The sequence below is a fragment of the Callithrix jacchus genome, chromosome 1 (assembly GCF_049354715.1).
Source record: "Callithrix jacchus isolate 240 chromosome 1, calJac240_pri, whole genome shotgun sequence".
Lineage (NCBI taxonomy): Eukaryota > Metazoa > Chordata > Mammalia > Primates > Cebidae > Callithrix > Callithrix jacchus.
In genome coordinates, this window is record NC_133502.1 from 210,524,591 (window position 1) to 210,539,636 (window position 15,046).

General features: G+C 44.2%; 1 protein-coding gene across 20 annotated transcripts in view; it reads left to right on the forward strand.

Annotated features, from left to right (window-relative positions):
* The first annotated feature begins 2,155 nt into the window (after positions 1-2,155).
* LOC128928149 (myosin-9-like) overlaps positions 2,156-15,046 on the forward strand; it is a 40,483-nt gene continuing 27,592 nt past the window's right edge. For 5 of the 20 annotated variants that reach the window (XM_078341399.1, XM_078341316.1, XM_078341340.1 and 2 more), the window contains exons 1-4: positions 2,156-2,447; positions 6,139-6,249; positions 9,977-10,087; positions 14,556-14,642. In XM_078341399.1, the coding sequence (XP_078197525.1) occupies positions 2,420-2,447; positions 6,139-6,249; positions 9,977-10,087; positions 14,556-14,642 (337 nt within the window). In that variant the 5' untranslated portion in view covers positions 2,156-2,419. Of the gene's footprint in view, positions 2,448-4,536; positions 4,644-6,047; positions 6,250-7,946; positions 8,075-9,976; positions 10,088-10,342; positions 10,441-13,185; positions 13,336-14,555; positions 14,645-15,046 lie in introns of those variants that run through there. The other 15 variants (XM_078341403.1, XM_078341360.1, XM_078341375.1 and 12 more) reach the window with 10 other exon arrangements.

The window sequence follows — 15,046 nt, forward strand, 5'->3', positions numbered from 1 at the left end:
GACCTTCAGACTGCTATGGTTTGCAGAGGCTGCATAGATGAAGCCCCATAGGCAGGTGCCTGGCCACAGGTGGGGGGCAGGTTAGCTGGAAAAGAAATGCCAGAGAGTTAGCAAGTGGTTGGGAAGTGTCGTGACAAGCAAGAAAAACCTAACGGGAGTGGGAAGCCAAAAGCCTCTAGACCACAGTCTCCCCAAGTAGTCCCCGGTCCAAGCCCCACCAAAGCTCTACCCTGCTTAGCTTTGATGTTGGGGCACCCTCAGGCTGCTATGAAGCCCAAGGGCTGCTATCATGGTCCTCCTCAGGGACACTTCACAACAGTGGGCACAGGAGTGTGTGGAAGTCAATTAGGAAAAGCCAGAGAATCATTGGGCTGTTGGAATGCTTTGTGACAAGCAGGAAAAATGAGAAAAGAGTAAGAAGCCAAAAGCAACCAGCCCCATCTCCTTGGGCAGTCCCCAATCCTAGCCCAAGCCAGGCTCGACCCCTCTTAGCTTCAATGAAATTTGGTGCCTTCAAAGAGGTGAGGTCCCAGGCCAGAGCAGGGGTGCAGGCAGGCGCAGAAGGGCTGGCCAAAGAGTTGGGGGCAGATAGAAAGAGTTGCCACAATTGGAGGAAAGCAGTAAGGAGGCAAGAAGCCACAAGTCTCCAGCCCCCTGTCCCTCCAGGTGTTCCCCCATGCAAGCCCTAGCCAAGCCTGACCCTGCTTAGCTCCCGGGCTGGGGCACTCTCAGCGTGCTTTGGTGCCTCTCCACCCGTTAAATACAAACTCCCTGTTCCCTCCTCTGCCAGCCCCTGGCAACCACCACTCTACTTTCTGTCTTTACCATTTTGACTATTATTTTGTTTTTGCTCTGGTTTTGAGACGAAGTCTCATTCTGTCACCCAGGCTGGAGTACAGTGGCTCACTGCAACCTCTGCCTACTGAGTTCAAGTGATTCTCATGCCTCAGCCTCCCAAGTAGCTGGGATTACAGGCATGTGCCATTATGCTGGGCTAATTTTTGTATTTTTAGTAGAGATGTGGTTTCAGCATGTTGGTCAGGCTGGTCTTGAACTCCTGACACGGCCGGACAAGGTGGCTCACACCTGTAATCTCAGCACTTTGGGAGGCCAAGATGGCAGATCACAAGCTCAGGAGTTTGAGACCAGCCTGGGCAACATGGTGAAACCCTGTCTTTACTAAAAATACAAACATTAGCCACTCACGGTGGCGGGTGCCTGTAATCCCAGCTACTCGGGAAGCTGAGGCAGGAGAATTGCTTAAGTCTGGGAGGCGGAGACTGAAGTGACCCCAGAAATGCAACCTCCTCCTCGGGTTCAAGCGGTTCTCCTGCCTCAGCCCCTCCAGTAGCTGGGATTACAGATGGGCGCCACCACGCCCGGTTAATTTTTGTATTTTTAGTAGAGACGAGGTTTCAGCATGATGGCCAGGTGGCTGGGATTCCCCCGCCTCGCCCCAGATCCCCGGGAGGCCAGCACGGCCCTCCCATGGGTGTCACAGAGACAGATGCGATGCGGGTCCCTTTCCATGGGAAGGGACGGGCTGGGTCCAGTCCGCCGGGCCCCTCCGGGCGCTGACCTCGGATGGAGTTGAGGTGCTGCGGCGCTGGACCCCAGGGCCCCTGCCTGCCTCCTGGGGAGCCGGGTGACCCAGGCAGCCCCGGTGAGGCCCCCGGGCTCCCACAGGACGGATGCGGACAGGGAGGCTGGGGAGGCCTCCCTGCTGGACTGTCCCTGCAGCCCCCAGCTTTCCGTGGTTCTAAGGGCCCCCTCTGCAGAGGGACCAGGGAGCCCGCCCTGCATCCTGAGGCGCCGCGCTTGGGGGACCCCAGAGCTCCGGCCGGGCCGCTTCCTTTGCGGATCGTGAAGCTGAGGTCCAGAGGAGGGCAGGGGCAGGTCCTGGAAGCTCCCCAGGCAAAGGGAGCCGATTTCGGGGCTGGGGTCACAGGGCTCCACTCCTGTGATCTCTAGGGCCCTAGAGCCGGGAGGAGAGACTGGGGGGCCTTTCGTCCACCGCTGGGGCTGGGCAGAGGCTCAGCCTGTGCCGCAACGCGAAGCTGCTTCTGTGCAGTCCGAGCCGTGGCCCCTTTAAGAAGGGGTGGTGCTTCAGCCAGTCGCTAGGGACGCTGCCGGCGTGCGCGCCTCTACGGAAGCCGAGACGGCGCTTTCCGCGGGGCCCGGGCAGAAGCCGCGGCGTCGTTGAAGCGAACTGAAGCGGCGGCGATGTGGTCGGAGCGAACGAAAGCGGCGGCCAGAGTCTGGGGCGTCGTCCTAGTGGGCAGAAGCGCAGTCGACGTCCCAGCGATCAGAAGCGACCGCGCGGTCCCAGCCGGCAAAAGCGGAGGCCGCGTCCCAGCGAACAGAAGCGGCGGCGTCCAGAAGCGGCGAGCTTCGGAGAAGCCGTGGTGGCTTCCATGTGATGGAGGAGCAGGAGGGACGCTTCCGCGGTAAGTGGCGGGGCATGGACCCCCCCGGAACCCTCCGGGCCTCCCTGCTCCTTCCCCACCGCTCGCTTTTGGGCCCTGACTCCTTGTGGGCATCTGGGCCCCAGTAGTCTGCGTGGCGGTGGTTGTGGGGTCCTGGCCGCCGCAGCGTGCGCACCCTGGCCGGGAACGGTGTGCGACCCGCGTCCAGCCTATAGGAGCACCTGGCCCAGAGGCCGGTGAAGCGCGGGACCTGGGACCCTCCGAGCCCCAGGCCCTCTGAGCTGAGGTCCAGGGTTATATGATGTTTCGGGACCTTTAGAGAGAGACCTCGCTAGAACACAGAACAGGTGACATTTGTAGTGTGAATTCTTTGAGGAGTCTCCAGGTAGTTCGCTGTTTTCCGAGGTGTCTATTCTGATTCTCATTTACAGTGTATGAGTTCCCTTTTCTCCAAAACCATACCCGTGTTCCCTTTTTTTTTTTACTTTTTCCTTTGGAGACAATCTCGTTCTGTCCCGGCGGGAGTGCAGTGGTGCCATCTGGCCTCCCTGCAACCTGCGCTCCCGGGTTCAAGCAATTTTCTTGTCTCAGCCTCCTGAGTAGCTGGGACTACAGGGGCCCGCCGCCACGCCAGGCTGATTTTTGTATCAGTAGTAAAGACGGGGTTTCTCCATATTGATCAGGCTGGTCTCAAACTCTTGACCTCAGGTGATCTGCTGCCTCGGACTCCCAAAAGTTCTGGGATTACTGGCGTAAGCCACCGAGCCTGGCCTCTCCTGTTTTTAAAAAACTTTCTAGGAATATTCAGTAAGTGTGAGATTATCTGTGTGTGGGTTTCAGTTAAACCACACACAGTTAATTAACTGTTGGATAGTTAATTTTGAGGACATTTTATCTGTTGTTCGATTTTCTGTCGCAGAATTGTCTGTTCAGGTCCTTTGCGAAATATTAGATTCTTTTGCTACTTTGTAGTGTTTTTTATGTTCACCTTAGATGACAACTCATGAATTACATGATTACCTGAAATTTTTGCCTAATCTATAGGACGCTTTTTAAATTTGGAAGGTAGTTTCTTTGCCGTGCAGAAACTTTTCAGGTTGATGTAGTCCATGTTTATTTTTGCGCTTTATGCATGTAATTCTGGTCACCCATATAAGAAAATACATCAGTGACAAAGCGTTTAATTGTCAAGGAGGTTTTCCTTCCAGGGTGTTTGTTTCTTTCTCTCTTTGCAAAGGTGAGCAGAGAGTCACGTGACCCAGAATATATGCTCAACCTGTGTTTTAGTTAAAAACATTTTGTGCTATATGGTCTTTTGTTCTGGTCTTTGGGGGTTTTTTTGGTTTGTTTTTTTGCTGGGGTGGGGGTTGATTTTCATATATGATGCAAAATCAGGGTCCTGTTTCTTCTGCATTCAGATAACATTTTTCTCAAAGGTATTCATTGAGCAGACTCTGCCTGCCACACTGCGGTGGTCTTTATCAAAGTGAGTTGACTATGTCCATATTTGCGTTGATCTTGTTTTGGCCTCCCCATTTTTATCCACAATTCTAGGTATTGTTTTTATCCAGTTACCATATATGTGCTGCATAACTGCAGCTCGGCAGTGTGATTTAATATCGAGGATTGTGGGTCCTCACTTTGATTGAATTTCTCAGGATTCCTTTAGATATGAATTGCTTTTATGGTTCCCTGTGATTTTTAGCAGTATATATTTATTTCTGTTAACTTTTTTTCACAACATAAAGGTGCATAATTAGGGGTACGTTTTCACACGTATAGATTGGGTAATGATCAAATCAGGGTACTTAGGATCTCTGTTCCCTCATAAGGGATTAATTTTGTGTGGAGAGAACACATAAAATTCTCCTTTCTTGTTCTTTTGAAAAATACAATATTGTTAACTCCGGTCACCAGGCTGAGGAGAACACTCAGTTTGATTCCTTTAAGGTTAAGATAACTTTGCTTCCATAACCAATCCTACTCCCCCTCTATCTCCCAGACCCTGGTAACCAATATTGTGCTTTTTACCTCTTTAAGAGAGACATCTTAAGATTCAGTGTTTGTCTTTCTTGGCCCAGCTCATTATGTTTAACATAATGTTTTCCAGGTTCATCTGGGTTGCTCCACATGACACTGTTTGATCATTTCGGTGGCCGAAGAATATTCCCTAGTGTATGCATACGAGAGTTTCTTGATCCCGTTGTGGATGGACGGGTAGGTAGAATGTATACCCAGTAGTGGGAATGCTAGCTGGTATGCTATTTTTCTTTTCTATTCTTTGCAGGACCCCCAACTGTTTATAGCGTTAATACTAATTTATGTTTCCACAAACAGTTCCCCTTTGTGGAAATTCATACTAGAAGTTGTCTTTTTAAATATTTTAATCTGTTTGTAATGTTCATTCTAGTTGGAGTGAGATAAGATCTGAGTGTGGTTTTGATCATCATTTTTCTCGTGCATAGTAACGGTAACCACATTTTTGCAAATGTTGCATCAGTTTCTTGTCTGCACAAATATCTCTTCAGGTTATTTGGTTTGGTTATTTTTCTCCTTTTTTTTTTTTTTTTTGCCAGTCGGTAGTGTTACTGGCTTGTACCTTTTCAAAAATAACCCCTTATCCAACTGAATGTTTGCCCAAATGTTTCTTACAGTTTTTAGTATGCTTTTTCATTTTGTTCATTGTTTGTTAGACACAAACTCCTTAGTGTGACGTGGCCCCACATGTGTATGATTTCTTGGTTAGCTGTGCTGTTGGTTACTAATGAAGAAAAAACTCAATTACTACCAAAGCAGTCCATTGTCCACGATTTTCTTTTCCTTGTATTTTTGTTTTTGCAAATCGTGAGCATACATCCAAGTTGCAATAAATATCCGCACACTGAGGTTGTCTTTATAGGAGCTTTATGGTTGCAAGTTTTGTGTATAATCTTTAATCCTTTTCAGTTGATTATTGTGTATTTCATACCATGAGAGTCCTGTATTATTCTTTTGCATATGGATACCTAGTTTTGAAAACCTTCCCCATTGTGTCAGTTTGGTAGTGTTTTGAAAAATGTATTCACTCTATATAAACTTCCGTTTATTATTAAACGCCCTCATTTTGCTCACTGGTCTGTGTTTCTCTGTGTTTACCAGTAGCATATGGGTTGGTTAACTAGGGATTTTCATTTAATTAGAACTCAGGGAATGTGATACATGCCACATGGTTTGTGTTTCTCAGGGTAACTGTGGAAATTCAGGGTGTTTCACATTTCCATATAAATTTTGGCATTGTTTTCTTTATATATCTTAAAACACCATTTCCCATATATAAATGTATATAATGAGAGGGTACAGGGAAGATTTTGATACATGTGTATTCTGAGTAATGATCAAATTGGGTTATTTAGCATCTCTTCACCTGGTATAGTTATGATATTTTTGTGTGGTAGCAACATTCAGAATATTTTCTTCTAGCTACTTTGAGACATATACATTTGTGTTAAGGCCAGTCACCCTGCTGTGGAATAGAAGACCAGAATTGGTTGCTGTCATCTGAGGAAAGTTTTTACCCATTCCCAGACCCTCTCCATTTTCCCAGCAACCTCTAGTAACCCCTATTGAACTTTCTGCTTCTAGGAGGTGAAGATGTTTTCAGTCTGCATGCCTGAGATCGTGTGGAATGGGATTTTCTCTACCAGGCTCATTCGTTGGACCTGATGTTCTCCAGGTTTCTTCATGTGGCTGCAGATGGCAGGATTCCCAGAGCTTTATGGCTGGAACATACTCCATGGTGTATCTGTACAGCAGTTTCTTCATCCCTGCAGCTGCGGGTGGACAGGTAGGTTGGTTCTGTACTTTGGCCACAGTTACAAGTGCTTCAGTACCCATGGAAGGCAGATAGCTCTCTTCAGCCCAGGGATTTCAACTGCTTTAAATGTGGAACCAGTGGTGGGGCTGCCAGCTGACATGGTAGTTGTACCGTGAAGTTTTTCAGGAACCTCTTGCTGTTTCTCAGTGTGTGTATAGTAGTTCAGGTCTCCACCAATAGTGTTGAAGAGGTTACCTTTCTGTAAGTCTACACTGGCTGGCGCCTTCCAAAATTTGTGTTTTGTTTTTGGTAGTATTCATAGCGAGTGGAAGGAGACGGAATCTTAGTATGGTTTCCATGGACATTTTTGTGAGTATTAGTGATGTGGAGAAAGTCATTTGAGAAATCCCCATGTTGCTTTCCATGGTGTCTGAACTGGTTTGCATTTGCACCAGCAGCAGAGCAGCGTCCCTGTCCTCTGCCTCGCCTGCATTCGTTCTTGGGGACTGTGTCCTAATCGTCATTCTGGCCAGTGTGAAATACTATCTCGTGGGCCTTTTGCTTTGCCTCTTTCTGATGCTGACTGAGGCAGAGAAGTGTTGTCATGTCTGTTGGTTGCTGTGAGCCTTCTTTTGAGGCGCGTGTTTTCATGCCCCTTGCCCTTTCTTCATTGAGTTTTTGTTTTCCTGGTTTATTTGCTTAACATCTTTAAGGTGGATCCGGGATATTAGCCTTCATCAGATGCACGCGTGGGAACATTTTCTCCCGTTGTGCGGGCCGTCTGTTCACTCTGTTGGTCATTTCTTCTGTGCAGCAGCTCTTTGTGTATTAGGTGCCACTGGGCAATAATTGTTTTAGTTACACTTGCCTTTGGAGACTGAGACACATCCACGCTGTGCCAAATCCTCTGTCAGGAAGGGCGTTTCTAGGTTCTCTTGCAGGCTTTTCATAGTTTGAGGTCTTGCATTTACATCTTTCATTCATCTTGAGTTTGTGTCTGTACACCGTGAGACACGGGGCCCACTGTTTTTCTTCTGCAGCTGGCTAGTCATTTATGCCAGCACCATCTATTGAAAGGAGGGAGTCCTTTCTCCAAAGCTGATTTTTGTGAATTTTGTTGAAGATCAGATGGTGTTAGAGGTGAGGGTTTCAGTCTGGGTCCTCTAATCTGTTCCACTACTCTGTGTGGAATGGGGTCCCTAGCTTTTCAATGAAATTTAATATCAAGAAGTGTGACACAACCGAGGTAGTTTGGATTTCTCAGGATTGCTTTGGAAATTCAATGTGTTTTATGGGCCACATGAATTTTAGCATTGCATATTTACATAGTTTTTAAAAGGTTGGTCATATAGTAAAGGTATACAATGGGGGAAGTTAGAGTGGGGCATTTTGATTAATGCAGACACAGAGGAATGATCAAATCAGGATATTTAGAGCCTCTCTTATCAGAAACAGTTGTGAATTTGTTTGTGGTAGAAACATTTGGAATCTCCCATATTTTGTGGAAAGGGTGTGATGTTGTGTTAACCTCTGGTCACTTGGCTGTGGACCAGTGAGGAGCGATTCATTCCTCTCATCTAAGGGTAACTTTGTGCCTATTTCTGACCTCTGCCCGTGCCCCTTCTTCCCTCCAACCTTTAGTAACTACTATTGTGCTTTGTAGACCTATGCAATAAAGCCTTTTATTTTGGATTCTACATTAGTTGTTCTTTTTCTGCCTGTCTTAGGTCATACACGATGTCCTCCAAGTTCAACAGTGTGGCTCCAAATGATGACATTTCATTCCGGTTTTCTAGCTGAAGACGATTCTATTTGTGCACATACACCAGGTATCCCTTCATGTGTGGATGGGCAGGTAAGTCTATTCTTTGTCTTGGCAATTGTGAATAGTGCTGCAGTCCACATAGGATGGCAGATGCCTCTTGTATGGACTGATTTCTTTCGTCCTGAAAGTATACTTAGTAGTAGACTTGTTAGATGAAGTGGTAGTTGTAGGTTAAACTTTTGGAGGAAGCTCCCACTGGTGTCTGTAGTATGAATGCTAATTAACATTCTGACCAAATGAGCTCCTCTGTGGAAATTGACAGCAGCATTTGCATCTCTTTTAATGTATTTGATTGCTTTGATAACACCCGTATGAATTATAGTGAGATCATGTGTGTTGCTTTGATTTACATCTTTCTTGTGATTTGCGATATTATCTAAGTTTTTAAAACTTGTTTTCAACGTTACGTCTTCTTTGCAGAAATGTCTGTTTAGGTTATTTGGTCCCAGTTTGCTTAGTTATTAGTTTCTCTTTTGTGTTTTTGCTAGTAAGTAGCGTTTGTTGCTTAGACATTTTGAAGACAACCTTTCATCATATGTAGGTTTGCCGAAACCTTTCTTGTAAACTTCAGGATAATTTTTTTTTTTTTTTGAGAGGAGTTTCGCTCTTGTTACCCAGGCTGGAGTGCTATGGTGCAATCTTGGCTCACTGCAACCTCCGCCTCCTGGGTTCAGGCAATTCTCCTGCCTCAGCCTCCCGAGTAGCTGGGATTACAGGCACGCGCCACCATGCCCAGCTAATTTTTTGTATTTTTAGTAGAGACGGGGTTTCACCATGTTGACCAGGATGGTCTCGATCTCTTGAGCTTGTGATCCACCCGCCTCAGCCTCCCAAAGTGTTGGGATTACAGGCTTGAGCCACCACACCTGGCGGATTTTTTAGAAATCTGCTTGGGCACAAACTCTAACGTATGATGTAGTCCCACGTGTGTCTGTTTTCTTGTTGTCCTTTGATGTAGGTGACTGATGAGGAAAAACAGAATCATGACCAAACTATCCCATCATCTATGAGATTTTCCCCCCGTATTTTTTATTTTGTTTTGGCACACTGTGAGCACAGATCCACATTGACCTAAACATACCCACACCATGTGTCTTCTCATTGGAAGAGTTTGATGCTTTTGACTTTTTGTTGATCAGTCTCTAATTCATTTTGAGTTAATCCTTGGTCTTTTTACACAGTTGGGGTCCTATTCTACTTACGTAGGGATATCCAGTTTTCAAATCCATTTACTAAACAGATTCCCTGCTCTTCATTGTGTCTGTCGGTGTTCTTTTACAAAATGCGTACACCACCTAGGAATTTGGGTTTGTGATCGAGCTCCCTCATTCTGTCTGTTGGGTTTCTCGATTAGTGCCAGTCATCTAGTGTTTAGATAACTGGCTTCTCAATATAATTTCAAATGGAGGACAGTGATGCATTCCATGTACTTTGTGTTTTCAGGGTTGCTTTGAAATTCAGGGTGTTTCATGGTTCCATGTAAATTTTAGTGTCATTGGTATTTTTTTTTTTTATAAAGCGATTACGCTAGAGCATATGTATATAACTATAAGATACAGGGGCCATTTTGATATGGGTGCACCTAGCATATTGATCGAATCACAATATTTAGCATCTGTGAAGTCCTCTAGGTATTATTTGTCTGTGGAGGTGATACTCATAATCCTTTCCAGCTCTTTGGAAAATTCACTACAATATTAACCCTGGTCACCCTGCTATAGAAGAGAAGGGCAGGACTGATCTGTTTTCTAAGTGTAACTTTGTACCCAGCACCAATCCCTGCCTAGGCGCCCCTTCCCCACAGCCTCTGGTAACCACTATTGAACTTTGTGCTTCTGTGAGGTCAAGTTTTTTCAGATTCCACGTGCATGAGATCATGCAGTATATGCCTTTCTCTGCCTGGCTTATTTCATTTAACATAATGTTCCTCAGGTTTTTCCACGTGGCCGCAAGTGACGAGATTTCACCCATTTCTACGATTAAAGAATATTCTGCTCTGGATGTATATTGCAGTTTCTTCATCCCTTCACAATGGAAGAACAGGTAGGTGTATTTCCTATCTTGGCTATCGTGAGTACTGCAGTACGGAGGGTAAGGCAGGTATCTCTTCCATGTAGGAATGGAATGATGGCTGGATGAAATGGGCATTTACTTCGTTGGAGGCACTTCCAGCTGTTTTTCATAGTGTGTGTAGACACTGACATTCCCACCAATATGAGAATGAGTGTATGAGAAGAGTTTCCCCTTCTGAAAGTCTGTACTAGTTGTTTCCTTTTAAAAGTTTTATTTCTGTTTTAGGTAACATTCATTCGATGTGGATGGAAGCGGCATCTCAGTGCAGGTTTCCTTGACATTCTTGTGAGGATTAGCGCTTTTGAGAGACTTTTCTTTTACCTGTGAGTCAGTTTCCCATCTGCTTCGCAGACACCTCTGTTCAGGTCCTTTGCCCAGACTTAGCTTGGGTGTTTGTTTTTGTTTCCCCCCACATGGTAGTGTTAGTGTCTTTCACAGATTTTATAACGACCCCTTTGAAAGACAGGATTTTCCATAGTTTTCTTTCAGTCTGTGAGGCACCTTCTCTTCTGTTCATTGTTTTCTTTTCACAGCATGAGATCTGATGTTTTCCGTAGTTCCACCTGTTTACATATTAGTGGTGCCTTCCGTTTGCAGTTAAAAACAGTGAAAAAGATTGCCAATCCATGGCATTGTCTATGTTTTTTTCCTTCTAATTTTCTTTTTCTTTTTATATTTCACGTTTTGCAACTTGTGTGCATAGATTAGTCTTCTAAACTATGTGCTTACCTGTTGTTTCCTGAGGGAAGGAAATGGTTTCAAGATTGAGTTTAGGCCTTTCATGTAATTTACATTGATTTTTGTCCTATTTCAGTGTTTTTCATGTGGTTATCCAGTTTGCTCAAAATCATTTATTCTTTTCCCATTGTGTCTATTTGTGTTGTGTTTAAAAATGTGTTCAGTGTACATTCATTTGGGCGGCATGTGGGACTCCCTCATTCTGTCCGTTGGGTAGCCTTTCTGTTTTTATGCCAGTGGCAGGTTGTTTGGGTAAATAGAGGTTTTCGTTATTTTATCATTATGCTCACTCAGTGCCTTTAGTTTCTTGCATATGTTAGAAAACAGTTCTTTTTGGATACATGATTTTCTATAATTTTATCCCAATCTGTAGGGTGCCTTTTCTTTGGGTTCACCGTTTTTTCCTTGTTTATAAATTTTAAAGTTGTCCTTTGTCTAACCTGTTTAAATTTGCTTTTGTTAGCAGGGATGTTTGTTTCCCGTTGGGAAATAAAGCGAGCTAGATGGCGAAAATGTTGTATTTTTTATGGGTATATTCTTCCTAATTTTTCCTTTCTGCAGCTGGTGTACACAGATTCAAGTTTTCCCAAAATAGACACTCACCCTATGTATTTTCCTGAGAGCTTGTTAAGTTTCAGGATTAAACTTAGGCGCTGAGTTGGTTTTGTGTTGATGTTTGTGTTCTTGTGCAACGTAAGGGTCTCACTTCAGTCCTCTGCACTTGAATAGCCAGGTTTCTCAACCTGGGTGCCTTTGGTGTGTTTCTGAAAAATGTGTTTATATCATTTTGGTCTGATTGTCTGGCTCCTTCATTTGGTCCATTTGGTGATCTTTCTGTGTTTATGTCACTAATGGATGGAAAGGGTCAGGGTAAGTTTTGTTTTCTTTTTTTCTATTTCTGTAGCTTTACACCTTAATTTGGTAAAAGACTACCTACATTTACTTCGATTAACAATATTGTGCACACAGTACTAGTCGGGTGGTTCATCAATTGATCATCTATCTCAATTGGGGTAAATGTTAGTGAAATGATAGAAATAACAAAGACATTTATCAAAAGAGGGCTCTCATGCACAAATAAGTTCCAGTATCAAAAATTCAGTAGGCTGGGCACAGTGACTCACAGCTATAATCCCAGCACTTTGGGAGGCCGAGGTAGGCAAATCACCTGAAGTTAGGAGTTTGAGACCAGCCTGGTCAACATGGTGAAGCCCCATTTCTACTAAAAATTCAAATATGAGCCGGGCGTGGTGGCACACACCTGTAATCCCAGCTATTCAAGAGCTGAGGCTGGAGGATAGCTTTAACCCGGGAGGCGGAGGTTGCAATGAGCCGAGATTGTGCCATTGCACTCCAGCCTGGGGTACAGAGTGAGACCCCATCTCAAAAAAAAAAAAATAATAATAGTTCAGTAAACAAATGTTACTTAAACTATGTAAGAGTTATAAAATAGTTAAAAAAAATTCTCCCCCTCCCCCAAATTTTGGAAGGACATATAAGAGTGATATAATATCATTAACTAGATTGAGACACATAGAATACTACAGACAAATAGGACATAGGGATATAAAAGTAAAAGGTGTATCAGTGATAGAATTGGTAAGAAAAAAAAACAGTAATACTTGACTTACTAAGAGATTTGTCTAGGGTTTGGCTGTTTTTCAACTATGGGAAAATCCCAAAAGCCAGGCGCAGTGGTGCACAACCGTAGTCCCAAATACTCCAGAAGTTGAGGCAGGAAGATTCCTTGAGCCCAGGAATTCAAGGCTGTAGTGTGAAACACGGTGCCGGTGAGTCGCCACTCTCTCACTTCAGCCTGGGCAACATAGCATGACTGTGTCTCTCAGAAAGATTACAGCAATATAAAACATTTGTTTCAGCGGAAATGTAACTTTTTTGTGTCTCATTATTTAAAAAATTCAGTCAGTGCACTTTAACTTATAATTTTGATGGTGTTTTTATGATCTTAACACCCAGAAAAGTAATATAGGCCCATGCTAAATGAGGCCTCAGCCTTCTATCTTTACCTGGGTTCATGTCCCAGCATATGATAGAAGAGCAAATCTAATGCTTTTAAGAAAGCATTGCAGCAGCTAAAAGAGAACAAATTAAATGGATGTTCTAACATAAATTACAAGCTAGCTAGCTGATTAAAAACATCAATATATTGCTTTGTGTTGTTTCTCTGAGTATACCATATCTGTGTGCCCATGAAACATTGGTATGCCTCCATTGAGACTTGTTTTTTCTCCTTATTTACGTAAAAGATAACACACAATTTAGTGGCATCAAGTAAAGTGACAGAACATACGATCTTTTGGTTTTCCATTTTTGAGTTACTTCACTTAGAAGAATGGCCTCCAGCTCCCTCCAAGTTGCTGCAAAAGTCATGATTTCATCCCTTTTGAAGTCTGAGGAGTAGCCCATGGTGTGTGTGCACCACAGTTCCTGTATGCACTCATCAGTCGATGGGCACTTAGGTTGGTTCCATATCTTTGAAGTTGCAGATTGTGCTCTAAACATGCATTTGTATGTGTCTTTGTGTCTTTTTTCATGTGACTACTTCTTTTCCTTTGGGTAGATACCCAGTAGTGGGATTGCTGGATGAAATGGTAGTTCTGCTTTTACTTCTTTAAGGACTCTCCATGCTGTTTTCCATACTGGTTGTGCTAATTTACATTCCCGCCAGTCGTGTAAAAGTGTTCCCTCTTCACATTCAAGCTGAGTTGGTTTTCAGCTTTTTAATGGTGGCAGTTCTTGCAGGAGTAAGGTTGTATCTCACTGCGGTTTTCATTTGCATTTCCTTGATTAGTGATGTTAGTGCCCTTTAAATAGAGACTTCAGTAGTTTCCTTGTTTCATTCTCCATATGAGACCACAAGACAGCTAAATTTCTATTTATTTTAATTTTGACATGAAGGCTCCCTCTTGTCCAGGCTGGAGTGCAGTGGCACGATCTTTGCTCACTGCAACCTCTGCCTTCTGAGTTCAAGCAGTTCTCCCGTCTCAGCCTCCCGAGTAGTTGGGACTACAGGTGCCTGCCACCATGCCCAGCTAATTTTTCTATTTTTAGTAGAGACAGGGTTTCACCATATTGGTCAGGCTGGTCTCCAACTCCTGATCTCAGGTGATTCACCCACCTCAGCCTCCCAAGGTGCTGGGAATACAGGCGTGAGCCACTGCTCCCAGCCGAGGCAACAAGACATCTATCGATGAACCCTCACCAGACACCAAATTTTTTTGGTGTTGATGTGAAATTCCCAGCCTCCAGAACTCTAATAATGTCTATTGTTTATAACTCACCCAGTTTATGACATTTAGTTACAGCAGCCTGAATGGGCTAAAACGGTATGTGTGTAATTACCTTCTTAGCATTGCGTTTGTTCGAATCTGTAAGTTTTTGGCACGTTATGTTTTTTATTTCTTTTATCTCAAGATAATTTCTGACTTCCCTTTGATTTCTTTTTTGATACATTGGCTAGTTAAGAGTATGTTGTTTAGTTTTTCTTTTCTTTTTTTCTATTGAGACAGGGTCTCGCTCTGTCACCCAGGCTGGATGGCAGTGGTGCAATCTCTGCTCACTGCAGCCTCCCTCTGACTTCCAGGTTCAAGTGACTTTCATGCTTTAGCCTCCCAAGTAGCTGTGATTACAGGTGCCCGCCAGCATGCCCAGCTAATTTTTATATTTTTATTACAAACAGGGTTTCACCAGGTTGGCCAGACTGGTCCCGGACTCTCGACCTCAGGTGATCCACCCACCTTGGCTTCCCAAAGTGCTGGGAGTACAGGTGTGAGTTACCACATCTAATCTAATTTTTCAAACAATGGAAACATTTGTGATTTTTTAAAAGTTCTCCTGTTAATTTAATGTGACTAGATATGATGCTTTGTATACTTTCTGTCTTTAAAGTTGATTAATCCTTCTCTTCTGGGCTAATATATTGTCCATTTTTGAGAATGTTTCATGTGCACTTGAGAAAAATGTGTGTTCTTCTGCTATTGGGTGCAGTGTCCTGTGTATGTCTGCTAGGTCCAATCGGTTGATGGTGTTGTTTCATTTATTTTCTTAATGATCTTCAGTCTAGTTTTCTACTCATTGTTAAAAGTCGCATATGAGGGCTGGGTGTGTTGGCTCATGCCTGTAATCCTAGCACTTTGGGAGGCCAAGGTGGGCAGATCACCTGAGGTCGGG